General features: G+C 47.3%; 1 protein-coding gene across 7 annotated transcripts in view; it reads left to right on the top strand.

Moving 5' to 3' along the window:
• Positions 1-24904, top strand: part of RNF213 (ring finger protein 213) — a 680515-nt gene that overhangs the window by 131032 nt on the left and 524579 nt on the right. For all 7 annotated transcript variants that reach the window (XM_063928518.1, XM_063928521.1, XM_063928520.1 and 4 more), the window contains one exon: positions 6106-6362. In XM_063928518.1, the coding sequence (XP_063784588.1) occupies positions 6106-6362 (257 nt within the window). The remainder of the gene's footprint in view (positions 1-6105; positions 6363-24904) is intronic.

Here is a 24904-nt window from a genome sequence, read left to right as displayed (position 1 = left end):
GGGGGGGGGCGCCCTGAGCAGCAATAGAAACACCTTGTCTGGCGAAAATACATCACATATAGCCCCCAGGGCTATATGGATGAATTTTAACCCCTGCCAGATGCCACATAAAAGCGGGAGAAAAGGCCGCCGAGAAGGGGGCGGAGCCTAACTCCTCAGCACACAGGCGCCATTTTCCTTCACAGCTCCGCTGAAAGAACGTTTCCCTGACTCTCCCCTGCAGTCCTGCACTACAGAAACAGGGTAAAAAAGAGAGGGGGGCACTAATTGGCGTAATAATTACAAATAGCAGCTATAAGGGGGAAAAACACTTATTTAAGGTTATCCCTGTATATATATAGCGCTCTGGTGTGTGCTGGCATACTCTCCCTCTGTCTCCCCAAAGGGCTAGTGGGGTCCTGTCCTCTGTCAGAGCATTCCCTGTGTGTGTGCTGTGTGTCGGTACGTTGTGTCGACATGTATGAGGAGGAAAATGATGTGGAGGCGGGGCAATTGCCTATAATAGAGATGTCACCCCCTAGGGAGTCGACACCTGAGTGGATGATCTTATGGAAGGAATTACGTGACAGTGTCAGCTCTTTGCAAAAAACAGTTGACGACATAAGACAGCCGGCTACTCAGCTTGTGCCTGTCCAGGCGTCTCAAAAGCCATCAGGGGCTCTAAAACGCCCGTTACCTCAGATGGTAGATACAGACGTCGACACGGATACTGACTCCAGTGTCGACGGGGAAGAGACAAACGTGACTTCCAGTAGGGCCACACGTTACATGATTGAGGCAATGAAAAATGTTTTACATATTTCTGATAATACTAATACCACTAAAAAGGGTATTATGTTCGGTGAGAAAAAACTACCTGTAGTTTTTCCTGAATCTGAGGAATTAAATGAGGTGTGTGATGAAGCGTGGGTTTCCCCCGATAAAAAACTGATAATTCCTAAAAAATTATTGGCATTATATCCTTTCCCGCCAGAGATTAGGGCGCGTTGGGAAACACCCCCTAGGGTGGATAAAGCACTCACACGATTATCAAAACAGGTGGCTCTACCCTCTCCTGAGACGGCCGCCCTTAAGGATCCTGCTGATAGAAAGCAGGAAGGTATCCTAAAATGTATTTACACACATACTGGTGTTATACTGCGACCGGCAATCGCCTCAGCCTGGATGTGCAGTGCTGGTTTGGCTTGGTCGGATTCCCTGACTGAAAATATTGATACCCTAGACAGGGACAGTATATTACTGACTATAGAGCATTTAAAAGATGCATTTCTATATATGCGTGATGCACAGCGGGATATTTGCCGACTGGCATCAAGAGTAAGTGCGCTGTCCATTTCTGCCAGAAGAGGGTTATGGACGCGACAGTGGTCAGGTGATGCGGATTCCAAACGGCATATGGAAGTATTGCCTTATAAAGGGGAAGAGTTATTTGGGGTAGGTCTGTCAGATCTGGTGGCCACGGCAACAGCTGGGAAATCCACATTTTTACCCCAGGTCGCCTCTCAACATAAGAAGACGCCGTATTATCAGGCGCAGTCCTTTCGTCCCCATAAGGGCAAGCGAGCGAAAGGCTCCTCATTTCTGCCCCGGGGCAGAGGAAGGGGAAAAAGGCTGCAACAGACAGCAAATCCCCAAGAACAGAAGCCCTCTCCCGCTTCTGCCAAGTCCTCAGCATGACGCTGGGGCTTTACAAGCGGACTTAGGCACGGTGGGGGCACGTCTCAAGAATTTCAGCGCGCAGTGGGCTCACTCGCAGGTAGACCCCTGGGTCCTTCAGGTGGTATCTCAGGGGTACAAATTGGAATTCGAGACACCTCCCCCTTGCCGGTTCCTAAAGTCTGCTTTACCGACGTCTCCCTCCGACAGGGAGGCGGTATTGGAGGCCATTCACAAGCTGTATTCTCAGCAGGTGATAATCAAGGTACCCGTACTGCAACAGGGCAAGGGGTATTATTCAACGCTGTTTGTGGTACTGAAGCCGGACGGCTCGGTGAGACCTATTTTAAATCTGAAATCTTTGAACACTTACATACAAAGGTTCAAGTTCAAGATGGAGTCACTCAGAGCAGTGATCGCGAACCTGGAAGAAGGGGACTATATGGTGTCTCTGGACATCAAGGATGCTTACCTCCATGTCCCAATTTACCCTTCTCACCAAGGGTACCTCAGGTTTGTGGTACAGAACTGTCACTATCAGTTTCAGACGCTGCCGTTTGGATTGTCCACGGCACCCCGGGTCTTTACCAAGGTAATGGCCGAAATGATGATACTTCTTCGAAGAGAAGGCGTCTTAATTATCCCTTACTTGGACGATCTCCTGATAAGGGCAAGATCCAAGGAACGGTTAGTAGTCGGAGTAGCACTATCTCAAGTAGTGTTACGACAGCACGGGTGGATTCTAAATATCCCAAAATCACAGCTGATTCCGACGACACGTCTGCTGTTCCTAGGGATGATTCTGGACACAGTCCAGAAAAAGGTGTTTCTTCCGGAAGAAAAAGCCAGGGAGTTATCCGAGTTAGTCAGAAACCTCCTGAAACCAGACCGGGTCTCAGTGCATCAATGCACAAGGGTCCTGGGAAAAATGGTGGCTTCCTACGAAGCGATTCCATTCGGCAGATTCCACGCAAGAACATTTCAGTGGGATCTGCTGGACAAATGGTCCGGATCGCATCTTCACATGCATCAGCGGATAACCCTGTCCCCAAGGACAAGAGTGTCTCTCCTGTGGTGGTTGCAGAGTGCTCATCTTCTAGAGGGCCGCAGATTCGGCATTCAGGACTGGATCCTGGTGACCACGGATGCCAGCCTGAGAGGCTGGGGAGCAGTCACACAGGGAAGAAATTTCCAGGGCTTGTGGTCAAGTCTGGAGACATCACTTCACATAAATATCCTGGAGCTAAGGGCCATCTACAATGCTCTAAGCCTAGCAAGACCTCTGCTTCAAGGTCAGCCGGTGCTGATCCAGTCAGACAACATCACGACAGTCGCCCACGTAAACAGACAGGGCGGCACAAGAAGCAGGAGGGCAATGGCAGAAGTTGCAAGGATTCTTCGCTGGGCGGAAAATCATGTGATAGCACTGTCAGCAGTGTTCATTCCGGGAGTGGACAACTGGGAAGCAGACTTCCTCAGCAGACACGACCTCCACCCGGGAGAGTGGGGACTTCATCCAGAAGTTTTCCACATGATTGTAAACCGTTGGGAAAAACCAAAGGTGGACATGATGGCGTCCCGCCTCAACAAAAAAACTAGACAGGTATTGCGCCAGGTCAAGGGACCCTCAGGCAATAGCTGTGGACGCTCTGGTAACACCGTGGGTGTACCAGTCAGTGTATGTGTTCCCTCCTCTGCCTCTTATACCCAAGTTACTGAGAATCATAAGAAGGAGAGGAGTAAGGACTATACTCGTGGCTCCGGATTGGCCAAGAAGGACTTGGTACCCGGAACTTCAAGAGATGCTCACAGAGGAACCGTGGTCTCTACCTCTAAGAAGGGATCTGCTCCAGCAGGGACCCTGTCTGTTCCAAGACTTACCGCGGCTGCGTTTGACGGCATGGCGGTTGAACGCCGGATCCTGAAGGAAAAAGGCTTTCCGGATGAAGTCATCCCTACCCTGATCAAAGCCAGGAAGGATGTAACCGTACAACATTATCACCGTATTTGGCGTAAATATGTTGCGTGGTGCGAGGCCAGGAAGGCCCCTACAGAGGAATTTCAACTGGGTCGTTTCCTGCATTTCCTGCAAACAGGACTGTCGATGGGCCTAAAATTAGGGTCCATTAAGGTTCAAATTTCGGCCCTGTCGATTTTCTTCCAAAAAGAACTGGCTTCAGTTCCTGAAGTTCAGACGTTTGTCAAGGGGGTACTGCATATACAACCTCCTTTTGTGCCTCCAGTGGCACCTTGGGATCTCAATGTAGTTTTGGGGTTCCTAAAATCACATTGGTTTGGACCACTCACCACTGTGGACTTAAAATATCTCACATGGAAAGTGGTAATGCTGTTGGCCCTGGCTTCAGCCAGGCATGTCTCAGAATTGGCGGCTTTATCCTATAAAAGCCCTTACCTAATTTTTCATTCGGACAGGGCAGAATTGAGGACTCGTCCTCAATTTCTCCCTAAGGTGGTTTCAGCGTTTCACCTGAACCAGCCTATTGTGGTACCTGCGGCTACTAGGGACTTGGAGGACTCCAAGTTGCTGGACGTAGTCAGGGCCCTGAAAATATATGTTTCCAGGACGGCTGGAGTCAGGAAATCTGACCCGCTGTTTATCCTGTATGCACCCAACAAGCTGGGTGCTCCTGCTTCTAAGCAGACTATTGCTCGCTGGATTTGTAGTACAATTCAGCTTGCACATTCTGTGGCAGGCCTGCCACAGACAAAATCTGTGAAAGCCCATTCCACAAGGAAGGTGGGCTCATCTTGGGCGGCTGCCCGAGGGGTCTCGGCGTTACAACTTTGCCGAGCAGCTACTTTGTCAGGGGCAAACACGTTTGCTAAATTCTACAAATTTGATACCCTGGCTGAGGAGGACCTGGAGTTCTCTCATTCGGTGCTGCAGAGTCATCCGCACTCTCCCGCCCGTTTGGGAGCTTTGGTATAATCCCCATGGTCCTTACGGAGTTCCCAGCATCCACTAGGACGTCAGAGAAAATAAGAATTTACTTACCGATAATTCTATTTCTTGTAGTCCGTAGTGGATGCTGGGCGCCCATCCCAAGTGCGGATTGTCTGCAATACTTGTACATAGTTATTGTTACAAAAATCGGGTTATTATTGTTGTGGGCCATCTTTCCAGAGGCTCCTCTGTTATCATGCTGTTAACTGGGTTCAGATCACAGGTTATACGGTGTGATTGGTGTGGATGGTATGAGTCTTACCCGGGATTCAAAATCCTTCCTTATTGTGTACGCTCGTCCGGGCACAGTATCCTAACTGAGGCTTGGAGGAGGGTCATAGGGGGAGGAGCCAGTGCACACCAGGTAGTCCTAAAGCTTTACTTTTGTGCCCAGTCTCCTGCGGAGCCGCTATTCCCCATGGTCCTTACGGAGTTCCCAGCATCCACTACGGACTACGAGAAATAGAATTATCGGTAAGTAAATTCTTATTTTTTCTCTAATGGGCAAAACCATGTGCAGTGCAGGTGGGGCAGATATAACATGTGTAGAGAGAGTTAGATTTGGGTGGGGTGTGTTGAAACTGAAATCTAAATGGCAGTGTAAAAATAAAGCAGCCAGTATTTACCCTGCACAGACACACCCAAATCTAACTCTCTCTGCGCATGTTATATCGGGTGGTCTTCAGTTTGCCGGCGGCCGGGCTCCCGACGACCAGCATACCGGCGCCGGAATCCCGACCGTCGGCATACCGACAGCTTTTCTCCCTCTTGTGGTCCACGACCCCCCGGGAGGGAGAATAGATAGCGTACGCGCGCCACCATGCCCGCAAGGAGCTCATTTGCGCTCGCCCTGCTGTTGGTATGCCGTCAGTCGGGATTCCGGCGCCGGTATGCTGGCTGCCGGGATTCCGGCCGCCGGCATAACATACTACACCCGTTATATCTGCCCCACCTGCACTGCACATGGTTTTGCCCATTAGAGAAAGATTTTCCTTTTACGAAAAGGTCTGAATTAGGCCCCTTGTCAGTAGAATGCAATTTCTCAATGTTGCTCTACATTGTACAGATGGGTCCACATTTATCTTGACCTTTAATAGGATTAACTGAGACTGGCCAGTCGGACTTAATCCCCTCCTTTAATGACTTAATCCCCTGCTGTATAGTTCTCTGTATTGTATTGCATCTGAGAACAATAGATGAAAGGTTTATGCTAATAAGTCATGTTGTAACTAGGCGCAGAAAACTAGTCAAGATAACGGTGGACCCATCTGTACAATATAAATGCAGGTTTTATGGAGTCTCTATTTTTTACTTTTTCTTTATACTTTGTTCTTTTTGATTTAAATAATTATGTAGCTGATTAATAGAATTATTTTTAATGTGATTTAAATCCTCAAATCTCTCCCATACCTGAGAGAGATTGCATTGGATCTGTTTAATGTTTCCTTATTCCTACAATGACATTGTTTGTTTCTACAACACAGGTACACGCACTGATTTTGAAAATTCTCAATAACCTCTGTGAACCATTCCATAATAAAAAGCAACTGGATAAAAAGATTATACAAAGCAAATTAATAGTTGGGCTGATTTGCATCTATGTAGTGAATAATTATCCCATTATCACTGATAAAGAACATTTTACAAAAATTTGCTGTGTCCTGTGCCTGGATGACATGCCCAGAGAGGAGATGAAGGAGGAACTTCAGAACGCAAAGATCATGTTTTCAAAAGTTCCACAGTAAGTTTATCCTTTGCGTTTAAATAACTGTTTACATTTCATACTGATTTAATATAGACGTGTTAAGTGGAATTTTTAGAGGACTGAATTAAAACCTAAACCTTGAAACAAAATAATTTCACCCAGAGTAGACAGTGGCTGACTTGATAGGCATTTAATGGAAAATGTCTGTCCTGACAATACAGGACCTGATTCTGTGCCACAGGCAGCATGTGTGCTGTAAGGAATGTACACATGTCTGCGCACATGAATGTGATTCTGAGTTGGATAGATCTCTCTGTCTGTGAAACGGAAGTTTCTTGTTGGCAACATTGCGGACATATGGAAGAGATCCTACTCGTGGGGGAATCAGTATGCGTATAACCAGGTCTCTGTGATTTCTCTTACGTCCTAGAGGATGCTGGGGTCCATATTATTACCATGGGGTATAGACGCGTCCACCAGGAGCCATTGGCAAGAGTTTAACAGTGTGGGCTGGCTCCTCCCTCTATGCCCCTCCTACCAGACTCAGTTTAGAAAATGTGCCCGGAGGAGCCAATCACAGCTAGGAGAGCTCTACAGAGCTTTCTTAGTAAAAGTTTATTTTAGAGTTTTTTATTTTACAGCTATGTAGCTATGATAGATAAAATGCTGATACTGGCAAACAGATGATTAATACACTTGTTACTATTTAAGGACCAAATTGGAATACAGAGTCTCTACTGCAGTGATTTATGAAGACTGTCTTATTTTCTGATTAGCCCTGTGCTATATAAGCATACATCATGAAAGGAAGGTTGTTTATATTCCACGTATGCTATATTGGGGTCCCAGACTCATGGGGGTTTGGCTAATAGTGACGATTAGAATGACAGTAACTCCTGCTGCCGGTAACTGCTAACTCTCTGGTGGGGTAACTAATTCCCCATACAGCTTATTTAAATAACCCCTGCTGGTTCCCTGGATACATGTGACTGCTCCGCTAATGTCTTAGATTCCTAGCTACTTTCTCTCTAACAGAGATGATGCTGTTACTGGCAACCAACTGACTTATAATAATCACAACATATACTATTGCATTAATAAAATAGGAGTGTGGTGAGCCCGCCGAAACGCCGACGTGCACGTTTCGCTGTAGGGGCAGCTTTAACGAGGCTGAGTTTTTTAACCTATCTAGTACACCATTTTCTCACTTTTCATCACTTATATGTCTGTATGTGTTATTTTTAACCTCTATATTTTGCTGTATGTGTCCTACAATAGGGACTGTGTTTATATTAATGAAAAGCAATAAAAGCTACATTTTAATATAATAACCAATCATATAAATTTGATTTGTGCACCCGACCTATCAACCGCTTCTTTTGCTCTATATCTTTTGCTACATACTTGGTTGTATCAGGGTCACACCCCCAGAGAGGTATAAGGTCTAATGAGACACACGAATATTGGGGTTCCTATAGGTGTTATTATATATGGGTCAATCTATATATAATACTGATTTATTATTTATTTAGTGTGCAGATGTTTTTTCTCTGTTCTTTTTGACAATCCTCTATGGTTGTATGGTCTGATACTGCTCCCTCAGGGTCCCCTGCGGTACATACTCACAAATGTGCACTTGCCAACATTATGCAGGATGACACGGACACCGATTCTGACACTGCAGACGGTGACGGGGATGTGTTGAGGGGGATGGCATCACTTGCTAAGGGGGTGCAGTTGATGATTGAGGCCGTGTGGGATGTATTGCATATTTATCTTACATCCTAGAGCAGAGGTTCTCAAACTCAGTCCTCGGAGGCACACACAGTGCATGTTTTGCAGGTAACCCAGCAGGTGCACAGGTGTATTAATTACTCACTAACACATTTTAAAAGGTCCACAGGTGGAGTAAATTATTTCACTTGCGATTCTGTGAGGAGACCTGCAAAACATGCGCTGTGTGTGCCCCCGAGGACCGAGTTTGAGAACCTCTGTCCTAGAGGATGCTGGGGACTCCGTAAGGACCATGGGGATAGACTGGCTCCGCAGGAGACATGGGCACTAAAAAAGAACTTTAGGTATGGGTGTGCACTGGCTCCTCCCTTTATGCCCCTCCTCCAGACCTCAGTTTGATACTGTGCCCAGAGGAGACTGGGTGCATTACAGGGAGCTCTCCTGAGTTTCCTGAAAGAAAGAAATTTTGTTAGGTTTTTTATTTTCAGGGAGCCTGCTGGCAACAGACTCCCTGCATCGAGGGACTGAGGGGAGAGAAGCAGACCTACTTTAATGCTAGGCTTTGCTTATTAGGCTACTGGACACCATTAGCTCCAGAGGGAACGGAACGCAGGTCTCACCCTCGCCGTTCGTCCCGGAGCTGCGCCGCCGTCCTCCTCACAGAGCCGGAAGATAGAAGCCGGGTGAGTATGAGAAGAAAGAAGACTTCAGACGCCGCAGAAGACTTCGGATCTTCACTGAGGTAACGCGCAGCGGTAATGCTGCGCGCCATTGCTCCCACACAACACACACATGACAGGCACTGTAAGGGTGCAGGGCGCAGGGGGGGTGCCCTGGGCAGCAATTTAGACCTCCGATCTGGCTAAAAAGAATATATACAGCTCTCCACTGTATATAAGAGATCCCCCGCCAGTTTTTTGAATGATTTCAGCGGGACTGAAGCCCAGCCGCTGAGGGGGCGGAGCTTGTTCCTCAGTACTCACCAGCGCCATTTTCTCCACAGCACACCGCTGAGAGGAAGCTCACCGGATTCTCCCCTGCTGAACACGGTGAAAGAGGGTTGAAAAGAAGGGGGGGGGGACATAATTTGGCGCAGATATATATAATAGCGCTATCTTGGTAAAAAAGATATTGTTTTTTTCCCTGGGTCAAATTGGCGCTGGGTGTGTGCTGGCATACTCTCTCTCTGTCTCTCCAAAGGGCCTTGCGGGGGAACTGTCTTCAGATAAGAGGATTCCCTGAGTGTGTGGTGTGTTGGTACGCGTGTGTCGGCATGTCTGAGGTAGAAGGCTCTCCTAGGTAGGAGGTGGAGCAAATGACTGTGGTGTCTCCGTCGGCAACACCGACACCTGACTGGTTGGATATGTGGAATGTTTTAAGTGCTAATGTAAATCTATTGCACAAAAGGTTGGACAAAGCGGAGTCCAGGGAGTGTACAGGGAGTCAAGCCCTGCCTGCCCCTATGTCGCAGGGACCTTCAGGGTCTCAGAAACGCCCACTATCCCAAATAGTAGACACTAATACCGACACGGATTCTGACTCCAGTGTCGACTACGATGATGCAAAGTTACAGCCAAAATTGGCTAAAAGTATTCAATATAGGATTATTGCAATAAAGGATGTACTGCATATCACAGATGACCCCTCTGTCCCTGACACGAGGGTACACATGTTTAAGGAAAAGAAACCTGAGGTAACCTTTCTCCCATCTCATGAGCTGAACGAGTTATTTGAAAAGGCTTGGGAATCTCCAGACAAGAAACTGCAGATTCCCAAAAGGATTCTTATGGCGTATCCTTTACCGACTAAGGACAGGATACGGTGGGAATCCTCCCGAAGGGTGGACAAAGCGTTGACACGATTATCCAAAAAGGTAGCACTGCCATCCCAAGATACGGCAACCCTCAGGGATCCTGCTGATCGCAAGCAGGAGGCTACCTTGAAGTCCATTTACATACATTCTGGTACTTTACTCAGACCGGCGATAGCGTCGGCTTGCGTTTGTAGCGCTGTAGCAGCGTGGACAGATACCTTATCGGCGGAATGGATACCCTGGATAAGGATATTATTTTATTGAACCTGGGTCATATTAAAGATGCTGTCTTATATATGAGAGCTGCTCAGAGAGACATTGGCCTACTGGGTTCGAGAGTCAACGCTATGGCGATTTCTGCTAGACGAGTCCTATGGACCCGACAATGGACAGGTGATGCCGACTCGAAGAGGCATATGGAGGTTTTACCTTACAAGGGTGAGGAATTGTTTGGGGAAGGTCTCTCGGACCTAGTTTCCACAGCTACGGCAGGTAAATCAACTTTTTTGCCTTATATTTCCTCACAGCCTAAGAAAGCGCGACATTATCAGATGCAGTCCTTTCGGTCACATAGAAACAAGAGAGTGCGAGGATCTTCCTTTCTTGCCAGAGGTAAGAGCATGGGGAAAAAGCTGCCAACCACAGCTAGTTCTTAGGAGCAGAAGTCCTCCCCGGCCTCTACAAAATTCACCGCATGACGCGGGGGCTCCGCTGAGGGAGTCCGCCCCAGTGGGGGCACGTCTTCGACTTTTCAGCCACATCTGGGTTCACTCACAGGTGGATCCCTGGGCAATAGAAATTGTTTCCCAGGGTTACAAGCTGGAATTCGAAGAAGTGCCTCCTCGCCGCTTTTTCAAACTGGCCCTACCAGCTTCTCCCCCAGAGAGGGAGATAGTTTTAAATGCAATTCACAAATTGTGTCTTCAACAAGTGGTGGTCAAAGTTCCCCTGCTTCAACAAGGGAGGGGGTATTACTCAACCCTGTTTGTAGTCCCGAAACCGGACGGTTCAGTCAGGCCCATTTTACATTTAAAATCCTTAAACCTGTACTTGAAAAGGTTCAAGTTCTAGATGGAATCGTTCCGAGCGGTCATCGCCAGCCTAGAAGGGGGGGATTTTATGGTATCCCTGGACATAAAGGATGCATATCTTCATGTTCCCATATATCCTCCTCATCAGGCATACCTGAGATTTGCGGTACAGGATTGTCATTACCAATTTCAGACGTTGCCGTTTGGGCTTTCCACGGCCCCGAGGATTTTCACCAAGGTAATGGCGGAAATGATGGTGCTCCTGCGCAAGCAGGGTGTCGCAATTATCCCGTACTTGGACGATCTCCTCATAAAAGCGAGATCACGAGAGCAGTTGTTGAACAGCTTTCACTGAAGGTGTTACAACGACACGGCTGGATTCTCAATATTCCGAAGTCACAGTTTGTTTCTACGACTCGTTTGACCTTCTTAGGCATGATTCTGGATACGGACCAGAAAAGGGTTTATCTTCCAATAGAAAAGGCCCAGGAACTCATGACTCTGCTCAGGGACCTATTGAAGCCAAAAAGGGTGTCAGTGCATCACTGCACTCGAGTCCTGGGGAAGATGGTGGCATCTTACGAGGCCATTCCTTTCGGCAGGTTCCATGCGAGCACTTTCCAATTTGACCTACTGGACAAGTGGTCCGGGTCACATCTACAGATTCATCAGATGATCACCCTGTCCCCCAGGGCTAGGGTATCTCTCCTGTGGTGGCTGCAGAGTGCTCACCTTCTAGAGGGTCGCAGGTTCAGCATTCAGGACTGGATTCTGGTAACCACGGACGCGAGCCTCCGAGGTTGGGGAGCAGTCACACAGGGAAGAAACTTCCAAGGTCTCTGGTCAAGCCAGGAGGCTTGTCTTCACATCAACGTCCTGGAGCTGAGGGCCATATACAACGCCCTTCATCAAACGGAGAATTTGCTTTGCGACCTACCATTTCTGATTCAGTCAGAAAACATCACCGCAGTGGCTCATGTAAACCGCCAAGGCGGCACAAAGAGCAGAGTGGCAATGGCGGAAGCCACCAGGATTCTTCGCTGGGCGGAAAATCATGTAAGCACCCTGACAGCAGTGTTCATTCCAGGTGTGGACAACTGCGAAGCAGACTTCCTCAGCAGATACGATCTACATCCAGGAGAGTGGGGACTTCATCAGGAAGTCTTCGCACAGATTGCAAGTCAGTGGGGACTGCCCCAGGTAGACATGATGGCGTCCCGCCTCAACAAGAAACTACAGAGGTATTGCGCCAGGTCAAGAGACCCTCAGGCGGTGGCAATGGACGCCCTGGTGACATCGTGGGTGTTCCAGTCGGTCTATGTGTTTTCTCCTCTTCCTCTCATCCCCAAGGTGTTGAGAATAATAAGAAAAAGAGGAGTACAGACAATTCTCATTGTTCCAGATTGGCCGCGAAGGGCCTGGTATCCGGATCTGCAGGAAATGCTCACAGAAGATCCGTGGCCTCTTCCTCTAAGACAGGACCTGTTGCAACAGGGGCCCTGTCTGTTCCAAGACTTACCGCGGCTGCGTTTGACGGCATGGCGGTTGAATGCCGGATCCTAGAGGAAAGAGGCATTCCGAATGAGGTCATTCCTACTCTGATAAAGGCTAGGAAGGACGTGACCGCTAAACATTATCACCGTATATGGCGGAAGTATGTTTCTTGGTGTGAGGCCAGGAATGCTCCTGCAGAAAAATTCCATCTGGGCCGTTTCCTCCACTTCTTACAAACTGGAGTGAATTTGGGCCTAAAATTAGGCTCTATTAAGGTTCAGATTTCGGCCCTATCCATTTTCTTTCAGAAGGAATTGGCTTCTCTCCCAGAAGTACAGACTTTTGTGAAGGAAGTACTGCATATTCAGCCTCCTTTTGTACCTCCAGTGGCACCTTGGGACCTTTAACGTGGTGTTGCGGTTCCTGAAGTCTCACTGGTTTGAACCGCTTAAAACGGTGGAATTAAAATATCTCACTTGGAAAGTGGTCATGTTGTTAGCCTTGGCTTCGGCTAGGCGAGTGTCGGAGTTGGCGGCTTTGTCTCACAAAAGCCCCTATCTGGTTTTCCATGTGGATAGAGCGGAATTGCTGACCCGTCCTCAATTCTTGCCCAAGGTGGTTTCATCTTTTCATATGAACCAGCCTATTGTGGTGTCTGTGGCTGCGCGAGACCTGGAGGATTCCGAGTGCCTTGATGTGGTCAGGGCTTTGAAAATTTACGTGGCCAGAACGGCTCGGGTCAGAAAAACAGAGGCACTATTTGTCCTGTATGCAGCCAACAAGGTTGGCGCTCCTGCTTCGAAGCAGACTATTGCTCGCTGGATCTGTAACACGATTCAGCAGGCTCATTCTACGGCTGGATTGCCGTTACCAAAATCGGTAAAGGCCCATTCCACTAGGAAGGTGGGCTCTTCTTGGGCGGCTGCCCGAGGGGTCTTGGCATTACAGCTGTGCCGAGCTGCTGCTTGGTCGGGTTCAAACACCTTTGCAAAGTTCTACAAGTTTGATACCCTGGCTGAGGAGGACCACCTGTTTGCTCAGTTGGTGCTGCAGAGTCATACGCACTCTCCCGCCCATTTGAGAGCTTTGGTATAATCCCCATGGTCCTTACGGAGTCCCCAGCATCCTCTAGGACGTAAGCGAAAATAAGATTTTAAACCTACCGGTAAATCTTTTTCTCCTAGTCCGTAGAGGATGCTGGGCGCCCGTCCCGATGCGGACTACATCTGCAAGACTTGTATATAGTTTTTGCTTACATAAGGGTTATGTTACAGTTAAGATCCGTCTCGGATTGATGCTGTGTTGTTTCATACTGTTAACTGGTTCGTATTTCCCATGTTATACGGTGTGGATGGTGTGGGCTGGTATGAATCTTGCCCTTAGATTAACAGAAATCCTTTCCTCGTACTGTCCATCTCCTCTGGGCACAGTTTCTCTAACTGAGGTCTGGAGGAGGGGCATAGAGGGAGGAGCCAGTGCACACCCATACCTAAAGTACTTTTTTAGTGCCCATGTCTCCTGCGGAGCCCGTCTATCCCCATGGTCCTTACGGAGTCCCCAGCATCCTTTACGGACTAGGAGAAAAAGATTTACCGGTAGGTTTAAAATCTTATTTTCTGACACACCTCCTGAGCAGGTAGAGGAGCCCTTTTTCACGCACAATAAGAAGGCCCCTCTCACCTTCCCAGTATCTAAGGAATTAAATGCTATATTTGAAAAGGCCTGGGAAAATCCAGAGAAAAAATTCCAGATCCCTAAAAGGGTTTTGGTTGCTTTTCCATTCCCAGAGGATGATAGAAAAAAATGGGAGTCTCCGCCTATAGTTGACGCCTCTGTCTCTAGGCTGTCAAAACAAGTGGTGTTACCAGTCCCGGGATCTACCGCGTTGAAGAACCCGGCAAATCCATATACACTGCTTCAGGGGCTATACTGTGGCCTACTATTGCCTGTGCATGGATTTCTAAAGCTATAGCCAGGTGGTCAATCACTCTGCAGGAGGACTTGACTACGATGGGTAAAGGTGACGACGTTGATTTGTTCTTACGTAACATTCAGGAATCTGCAGTGTTTCTGGTGGATTCCACGAAGGACCTGGGTTCCATGGCTGCGGGGATCTCCTCCATGTGGGTCTCTGGCTACGCCAATGGTCTGCAGACGTGGAATCCAGAAAAAGTGTGGAGGGCCTACCCTATACAGGTCAGGCTTTGTTTGGGGAGGCGCTGGATGCGTGGATTGCCACGGCTGCCGCGGATAAGTCTCCTTTTCTCCCCTCAGCTGCACCGGCTACGAAGAAGCCTTTTACTCCCAACACGTCACAGTCCTTTCAGCCCATGAGGCCTAGAAAGAACAAGCCTTCTCACACCTTTTTCAGAGGTGGTTGTGCTAAAGGAAAAAAGCCTGCTCCCACAGGTTCCCAAGACCAGAAACCTGCTTCTGGTGCCTCCAAGTCCTGCGCATGACGGTGACCGCACAGCCTGGAGGTAGGTCAGGTGGGAGCAAGACTCCGGCATTTCAGCCACGTTTGGGTGTCGTCTGACCTAGACCCTTGGGTACAGGATATAGTGTCCAGGGGGTACAGACTGGAGTTTCAAACTCTCCCACCTCACTGTTTCTTCAAATCGGGCTTACCGGCTTTGCCGGCAGACAGACCAATTCTTCTGGAAGCTATCCGAAAATTGGTAGTGTCTGAGGTCATTGTTCCAGTTCCGCCTCATCAGCGGAACAAAGGTTACTATTCAAACCTTTTCGTGGTACCGAAGCCAGATGGTTCGGTACGGCCAATTCTGAACCTAATTCCTTGAACCCTTATCTCAGGGAGTTGAAGTTCAAGATGGAGTCTCTCAGAGCTGTCATCTCAGGGCGTTCCTGGTGTCCCTGGACATCAAGGATGCATACCTCCACATTCCCATTTGGTCGCCACATCAGGCCTATCTCAGGTTTGCACTGTTAGACGATCACTATCCGTTTCAGGCACTGCCGTTCGGTCTCTCCACAGCACCAAGAGTCTTCACCAAGGTGATGGCAGAGATGATGGTTCTCCGCAAGCAGGGGGTGAACATAATTCCGTATCTGGATGATGTCCTGATAAAGGTGTCGTCCAGCGTGAAGTTGTTAAGATCCATTGCTCTCACGACACATCTGCTCAAGGAGCATGGTTGGATCCTGAACCTTCCAAAGTCTCATCTGGAGCCGACAAGGAGGTTGTCTTTCCTGGGATGATCCTAGACACGGAGGTGCAAAGGGTGTTTCTACTGGTGGAGAAAGCATTGGTGATTCAAACAATGGTCTGGGATGTCTTGAAGCCTTCCCCGGTATCTGTTCATCAGTGCATCCGCCTTCTGGGGAAGATAGTTGCCTCCTACGAGGCTCTGCAGTACGGACGGTTTCATGCTCGATCCTTTCAGCTGGATCTCTTGGACCAGTGGTCAGGATCTCACCTACATATGCACCAGAGGTTACGTCTATCACCGAAAGCCAGGATTTCGATCCTCTGGTGGCTACAACTACCACACCTTCTGGAAGGCCGAAGGTTCGGAGTTCAAGACTGGATCCTTCTAACCACGTATGCAAGTCTTAAGAGGTTGGGAAGCAGTCGCTCAAGGAGAAACCTTCCAAGGAAGGTGGTCGAATCAAGAATCCCTTCTTCCGATAAACATCCTGGAGCTAAGGGCCTTCTTCAAGCAGCACACCTTCTACAGGACAGAGCTGTTCAGGTGCAGTCGGACAACGTGACAACAGTGGCCTACATAAACCGACAAAGCGTAACGAAGAGCAGGGCTGCAATGTCAGAGGTGTCAAGAATCCTTTTCTGGACAGAACGGCACGCAGTGGCGATGTCAGCAATCTTCATTCCGGGAGTAGACAACTGGGAAGCAGACTTCCTCAGCAGACACGATCTCCATCCAGGAGAATGGGGCCTCCATCCGGAGGTGTTCGAGGAAATAACCGGTTGGTGGGGGGTTCCTCACATAGACATGATGGCCACTCGCCTCAACAAGAAGCTGCAGAGGTACTGTTCCAGGTCGAGAGACCCGCAGGCAGTGGCTGTCGACGCATTGGTAACACCATGGGTGTTCACGTTGGTGTATCTGTTCCCTCCACATTCTAGGATTCCAAAAGTTCTTCAGCTTATAAAAAGAACAAAGGTTTTGCCAATCCTCATTGCTCCGGACTGGCCAAGGAGGGCTTGGTACGTGGATCTACTACTGGAAGATCCAAGGCCCTTACCTCTTCGGGAGGATCTATTACTGCAGGGGCCATTCGCTTTTCAAGACTTACAAATGGGTCCTCCGTTATCTTGGCTGACTGAGGCATTGGTCGCGATCAGGCATACGCAGCGTGCCTGGGCGCAAGGAGGCGTGCCTAGTCGAAGGGAGGCGCACAGAGCTTTTGGCGTTACCTTTGAGTGTAATACCTAAGATCATCCACCAGATGCCGCTTTTTAAAATCACCAATGCGCAAGCGTGTGGTCTCCATTAAAATACAATACTGAACTACAGCGTAAGAACTACTTTACTGGTGTGTCTCATTGCACTACATTATGCTACAGTATGTCATACAGTCTATAACAGTATATACAGTACAGATGCAAATAGTACAGCATATACAGATGCAAACGAACAAGTTTCAGATACAGTATGGTCTATTGATGTTAGGGATATACAGATGGGTCCACATTTATCTTGACCGTTAATAGGATTAACTGTGACTGGCCAGTCAGACTTAATCCCCTGCTGTAATGACTTAATCCCCTGCTGTATTGTTCTCTGTATTGTATTGCAGCTGAGAACAATAGATGAAGGGTTTATGCTAATAAATCATGTTGTAACTAGTCACAGAAAACTACTCAAGATAACGGTGGACCCATCTGTATGAGCGTCCATATCCCATAGTATTAAGTGTAATGGGGAGAGATACAAGCTCATCCCTAAGTTCCTGGATGCCAAATCACTGTGTGTATAGTTTATACAGACGCAAATGAACGTGTTAAAACACTTGTGTATGCAAACGCAACTAATGTGTGAAAGGAATAATGTAGCTCATTGACTTTACAGTATGTACAGTGCACAAAATGAGCGTCCGAGACCCCTAACGGCGTAAACGAACACCAATGGGAAGGAATCGCTCTTTGCCGTACTTTTACATATGAACTTGAGAATCTTCCATGCAGTGTTGTGGGCTAGTGATGAAGGCTCCTGTCTGACACGCTGAGAGTCCCGGGTTCGATTCCCAAAGTGACAATCTTTTTTTTTTTATTATTTTTTTGTGTGTTACCGTGACATTCACTTTATTATTATTTTTTTCTGTGTAATCCATTGTAAAACATTCAACGGAAGGGTGAACATCCATTGTAAAACATTCAAAGGAAGGGTGCACACAGGTTTCACACAAATCGTGGTAAATCTGCAGGAGTGACTAATTTGCTATCTAAAATACACAGCGGTAATGAGCACCTATAGACATACCGGTAAATATAAATTAGTGTATTCTGATGCAACTAACTGTTTGAGCAACACAGTACTGAATATCGTCGGCGTTAGAGAATCTGTGTTGTGTTGTACGTTATAAGCTGTTCGTGCTATTTAGTACACTAATAGAACATACTGTACAGAGATACTAAGTACGGTGATTTGGCATCCATGAACTTAGGGAGGAGCTTTTATCTCTCTCCATTATACATAGAAAGATTAAACTTGCCACTCTACGTTACAAGCTGTTCATGCTAATTAGTACACTAGTATAACATACTGTATAGAGATACTAAGGACGGTGATTTGACATTCAGGAACTTAGTGAGGAGCTTTTATCTCTCTCCATTGTAATCTTTCTAAGTATAATGGAGAGAGAAAAATGCTCCTCCCTAAATTCCTGGATGCCAAATTACCGTGCTTAGCATTTCTGTGCAGTATTTCCTATCTAGCCAGAAACACCGCATTCCGTGCAAGCTGGGCGAACAACTGGAGGGGACCAGACACACGGTTGCTTGCTGCTTCCCTTTGCAGTATCCCATAAACTAGTGGTCTTCCCTTAAAGCCAAGCTTCTCCTCTTTTGTATGGTACCAGTCCTGAGTCTCTGGGACACCCAGAACCAGAGATATCAGTACGCAAAATGGACCCATTTTCCCGTAGACTATAATGGTTCCGTTAATTCAGACCCACCATTGGTTCCATGAGCCTTGTGGGGGTCACAGAAATTTGGGGTTGGTATCCTCCAGTAGCTAATTGTCTCCCCTTCCATACCAACCTAATTCTGAGCTGATTGGACCCCCAGAACCAGAGACATTAAGCTTTTAGCCCATTTTAATTGAATTTAATAGCTCACATAAACCGAACGTCAATGGACCATTGCTTTAACACGTTTGTATCTGTCCACACTACTTTTATTTATTGATTTATTGGTTTCTTTTTTTGGGTCCCGACAGACAATATTTTCGACAGCGTCCCTGATATCCGCTGGTTAATCCCCACCTACCCCTCACCCTTCCCCCTCCCTTTTATGCTGTTAGGGGACTCAGACGCTCATATTGGAAAACACTGTATTTTCCAAAGCCTCCCCTTACCCCCATCCCCTTTCCCACTGCCTCCCCCAAACTCCATCATTGTGTTATGCCAGACATAACACAATGAAACCCGGCCATATTAGTGAGATCTGTTCAGGGCTTCATTGTGTACAGTATTAAAAGAGTTAAGAGTGTTAAAACAAAAATTCCCTGTGTGTCCTTTCTATTCTGTATTGCGGGCGTCCCCGCTAACTCGGTCGTTATGATCAGATCTGCTATGGACTCCTGCGTTCTCAGGAGACTGTGTCCGCCACTATCTTAATAAAGACCGCGGAGATACAACAGTGCACACAGGATTTATCAACATACATTTATATAATTAGAGATGTATTATTTCATTATATATGCATTTAGGACGACACACTGTCCACCTATGCGCATTTCTCTCCGTTATAGGGCTTCCTCAGGGCTATAGTCATTGGTGTTGGTTTATGCCTTAGGGGTCTCGGACGCACATACTGTATTTCAAAAGCATGGTATTTTCACCTGCCTCCCCCTACCCCCATCGCCCTTTCCCCCTGGGAGCCTGCACAGTTCATGCAGTAGACCGGTCAGGTTACAAGACGTGCAACAGTATACTGTATATGAAAATCACAGAGAACTGCAGTCACGTTGATACTGTAGATGTGTAAATGGTACAGTAGCAGTGATCCCTTCTCATTAAGTACAACACAGATTCTCTAACGCTGACAATCTACAGTACTGTGTTGCTCAAACAGTTAGTTGCATCAGAATACACTAATTTTATATTTTTTGGTATGTCTATAGGTGCTCATTACTGCTGTGTATTTTAGATGGCAAATGAGTCACTCCTGCAGATTTTCCCCCGATTTGTGTGAAATCTGTGTGCACCCTTCCTTTAAATGTTTTTCAATGGATTACACAGAAAAAAAAATTATAATAAAGTGAATGTCACGGGAATACAAAAAAAAAAAAAGATTGGCACTTTGGGAATCGAACCCGGGACTCTCAGCGTGGCAGACGGGAGCCTTCATTGCTTGCCCACAACACTGCATGGAAGATTCACAAGATAGCACGAACAGCTTGTAACGTAGAGTGGCAAGTTTAATCTTTCTATGTATAATGGAGAGAGATAAAAGCTCCTCCCTAAGTTCCTGAATGCCAAATCACTGTCCTTAGTATTTCTGCAGTATGTTCTATTAGGGTACTAATTAGCTGTTCGTGCTAATTAGTTCTCTAATAGAAAATACTGTACAGAGATACTAAGTACGGGGATTTGACATCTAGGAACTTAGGGAGGAGCTTTTATCTCTCTCCATTATACATAGAAAGATTAAATTTGCAGCTGTGTGTTACAAGCTGTTCATGCTAATTAGTACACTAATAGAGCATACTGTACAGAGATACTAAGGACAGTGATTTGTCATCCAGGAACTTAGGGGGAGCTTTTATCTCTCTCTGCTATACTTAGAAAGATTACAATGGAGAGAGATAAAAGCTCCTCCTTAAGTTCCTGGATGCCAAATCACCGTCCTTAGTATCTCTGTACAGTATCCTCTATTAGTGTACTAATTAGCACAGACAGCTTATAACGTACAACACAGATTTTCACAACACAGATTCTCTAATGCCGACGATCTACAGTACTGTGTTGCTCGAACAGTTAGTTGCGTCAGAATACACTAATTTATATTTACTGGTATGTCTATAGGGGTATCCGTTCACATGGTCGACCATGTTATGGTCGACAGTCATTAGGTCGACCACTATTGGTCGACATTGACATGGTCGACATGGACACATGGTCGACACATGAAAAGGTCAACATGAGTTTTTTAACTTTTTTTTCTTTTGGGGAACTTTTCCATACTTTACGATCCACATGGACTACGATTGGAACGGTAAAGTGTGCCGAGCGAAGCGGTAGCGGAGCGAAGGCACCATGCCCGAAGCATGGCGAGCGAAGCGAGCCATGCGAGGGGACGCGGTGCACTAATTGGGGTTCCCAGTCACTTTACGCAAAAAACGACACCAAAAAAAGTTAAAAAACTCGTGTCGACCATTTTCATGTGTCGACCATGTGTCCATGTCGACCATGTCAATGTCGACCAATAGTGGTCGACCTAATGACTGTCGACCATAACATGGTCGACCATTCATACCGGAACCGTCTATAGGTGCTCATTACCGCTGTGTATTTTAGATAGCGAATGAGTCACTCCTGCAGATTTACCGTGATTTGTGTGAAACCTGTGTGCACCCTTCCTTTGAATGTTTTACAATGGATTACACAGAAAAAATAATAATAAAGTGAATGTCACGGGAACACACAAAAAACAAAAAAGATTGGCACTTTGGGAATCGAACCCGCGACTCTCAGCATGGCAGACGGGAGCCTTCATTGCTAGCCCACAACACTGCATGGAAGATTCTCAAGTTCATGTGTAAAAGTACTGCAAAGAGCGATTCCTTCCCATTGGTGTTCGTTTAGGTGTCTCGGACGCTCATTTCGTGCACTGTACATACTGTAAAGTCAATGAGCTACATTATTCCTTTCACACATTAGTTGCGTCTGCATACACAAACATGAGTTGCATCTGCATACACAAGTATTTTAACACGTTCGTTTGTGTCTGAATAAACTATTTTTATTTTTTTACTCTGTCCATCTGATCATTGGTCACCATTTGTGTGTACACTATGCAGTACAGGACTGTATATTAACATTACAGTCGTCACTGACCATTTGCCAGAGCTTGTACTGTAGATCAATCCACCGCTATTCAAACTAAAGTACTGGATTAGTGAAGCATTAGCCACCCAGTGGTGATGTGTATTGCATGTTGAGTATCTAGTCGTGCCTCAACGCGCCTGTCCGTGATTAAACTCAGCAACCTAAGCGCAGAAACAGTCAAGATAACGGATGACCCATCTGTACCACGGCTACGTTTGACGGCATGGCGGTTGAGCGCCAGATCTTAGCTCGGAAGGGTTTCCAGAGCGAGGTGATTCCTACCCTGATACAGGCTAGGAAGGTGGTAACGTCTAAACATTACCATTGCATTTGGAAAAAATGTGTCTTGGTGTGAGTACAAGTAATTTCCTGCGGTGGAGTTTCAACTTGGTTGTTTTCTCCATTTCTTGCAAGCAGGTGTGGATATGGGCCTGAGATTGGGCTCCATCAAGGTCCAGAGCTCGGATTTGCCCATATTCTTCCAAAAACAATTGGCTTTCCTCCCTGAGGTTTAGATCTTTTTGAAAGGGGTACTGCACATCCAGCCTCCCTTTGTGGCGCCAACGGCACCCTGGGTTCTTGATGTGGTATTACAGTTCCAGCAATCGGATTGGTTTGAGCCTATACAGGAGGCTGAAATCAAGTTTCTCACAAGGAAGGCAGTCACTTTGTTGGCCTTAGCTTTTGCTCGACGCGTGTCGAAATTGGGGGCTTTATCCTGTAAAAGTCCCTATCTGATCTTCCATGAAGATAGGGCGGAACTCAGGACTCGTCCGCAGTTCTTGCCTAAGGTTGTATCAGCCTTTCATATCAATCAACCTATTGTGGTGCCAGTGGCTACTGACTCCTCAATTGCTTCAAAGGCCTTGGATGTTGTGAGGGCCTTGAAAATTTATGTGAAGAGGATAGCTCGTCATAGAAAATCTGACTCTCTGTTTGTCCTCTACGATCCCAAGAAAATTTGGTGTCCTGCTTCTAAGCAGTCGATTTTGCGCTGGATCAGGTTCACCATCCAGCATGCATATTCTACAGCAGGATTGCCGTGTCCAAAATCTGTAATGGCCCGCCCTACTCGTAAGGTGGGTTCTTCCTGGGCGGCTGCCCGGGGTGTCTTGGCTGTTCAGCTATTCTGAGCTGCTACCTGGTCTGGGTCGAACACGTTTGCTAAGTTTTACAGGTTCGATACTTTGGCCTCTGATGACCTCAAGTTTGGTCTATCAGTTCTGCAGAAGCCTCCGCGCTCTCCCTCCCGTTTTGGGAGCTTTGGTACATCCCCATGGTATTAATATGGACCCCAGCATCCTCTAGGACGTAAGAGAAAATAGGATTTTAATTACCTACCGGTAAATCCTTTTCTCGTAGTCCGTAGAGGATGCTGGGCGCCCGCCCAGCGTTTCATTTTCCTTCGTTGATGTTATAGTTCATTACTGCCTGGCTCCTAGGTAAGTTCTGCGTTCTTTACTGTTTCAGTACTTTTTCAGATGTTGCTGAGTTTTCCGGCATGTTGGCCGGATTTGCCTGTTGTGTGAGCTGGTATGAATCTCGCCACTATCTGTGTATTTCCTTCTCTCGGAGTATGTCGTCTCCTCGGGCACAGTTTCTAGACTGAGTCTGGTAGGAAGGGCATAGAGGGAGGAGCCAGCCCACACTGTTACACTCTTAAAGTGCCAATGGCTCCTGGTGGACCCATCTATACCCCATGGTACTAACATGGACCACAGCATCCTCTACGGACTACGAGAATAGGATTTACCGGTAGGTAATTAAAATTCTATTTTACAGAGGCATGGTACAGAGATGGGACACCTTACTCTGACCCATATCTGACAACCAGAATTGGGTAGGTATAAGTTATTTCTCTGACGTCCTAGTGGATGCTGGGAACTCCGTAAGGACCATGGGAATAGACGGGCTCCGCAGGAGACTGGGCACTCTAAAAGAAAGATTAGGTACTATCTGTTGTGCACTGGCTCCTCCCTCTATGCCCCTCCTCCAGACCTCAGTTAGAATCTGTGCCCGGCCAGAGCTGGGTGCTCCTAGTGAGCTCTCCTGAGCTTGCTAGAAAGAAAGTATTTGTTAGGTTTTTGTTTTCAGTGAGATCTGCTGGCAACAGACTCACTGCTACGAGGGACTGAGGGGGAGAGAAGCAAACCTACCTGCGTGCAGCTAGCTTGTGCTTCTTAGGCTACTGTACACCATTAGCTCCAGAGGGTTCGAACACAGGGCCTGACCTCGATCGTCCGTTCCCGGAGCCGCGCCACCGTCCCCCTTGCAGAGCCAGAAGACCGAAGAGAAGGAGATGAAATCGGCGGCAGAAGACTCCGGTCTTCATTAAGGTAGCGCACAGCACTGCAGCTGTGCGCCATTGCTCCCACTGCACAACACACACTCCGGTCACTGTAGGGTGCAGGGGGGGGGGCGCGCCCTGGGCAGCAATAAAATACCTTTTGGCATAAAAATACACATAATACAGTCTGTGACTGTATATGTGCAAAACCCCCGCCATTTTTCAGTCAGAAACTGCAGGGAGAAGCCCGCCGCTGAGGGGGCGGGGCCTTCTTCCTCAGCACACCAGCGCCATTTTTCCTTCACAGTTCCACTGGAAGCAGCTCCCCAGGCTCTCCCCTGCAGTATTCCTGATACAAGAAGGGTAAAAAAGAGAGGGGGGGCACATAAATTTAGGCGCAAATAATATATATTAAGCAGCTATTCGGAAAAATCACTCATTATAGTGAAAATCCCTGTGTTATATAGTGCTGTGGTGTGTGCTGGCATACTCTCTCTCTGTCTCCCCAAAGGACTTTGTGGGGTCCTGTCCTCAGTCAGAGCATTCCCTGTGTGTGTGCGGTGTGTCGGTACGGCTGTGTCGACATGTTTGATGAGGAGGGTTACGTGGAGGCGGAGCAAGGGCAGATAAGTGTGGTGTCGCCCCCGACGGGGCCGACACCGGATTGGATGGATATGTGGAAGGTCTTAACCGACGGTGTCAACTCCTTACATAAAAGTTTCGATGACGCAGCAGCCTTGGGACAGCCGGGATCTCAACCCGCGCCTGCCCAGGCGTCTCAGAGGCCATCAGGGGCTCATAAACGCCCGCTAGCTCAGATGGTAGACACAGATGTCGACACGGAGTCTGACTCCAGTGTAGATGAGGATGAGACGAATGCACAGTCTACTAAAGCCATCCGTTGCATGATTACTGCAATGAAAAATGTATTGCACATTTCTGATATTAACCCGGTTACTACCAA

This window comes from Pseudophryne corroboree, chromosome 6 (genome assembly GCF_028390025.1).
Source record: "Pseudophryne corroboree isolate aPseCor3 chromosome 6, aPseCor3.hap2, whole genome shotgun sequence".
Classification (NCBI taxonomy): Eukaryota; Metazoa; Chordata; class Amphibia; order Anura; family Myobatrachidae; genus Pseudophryne; species Pseudophryne corroboree.
This window is presented reverse-complemented; position numbering and strand designations above follow the sequence as displayed.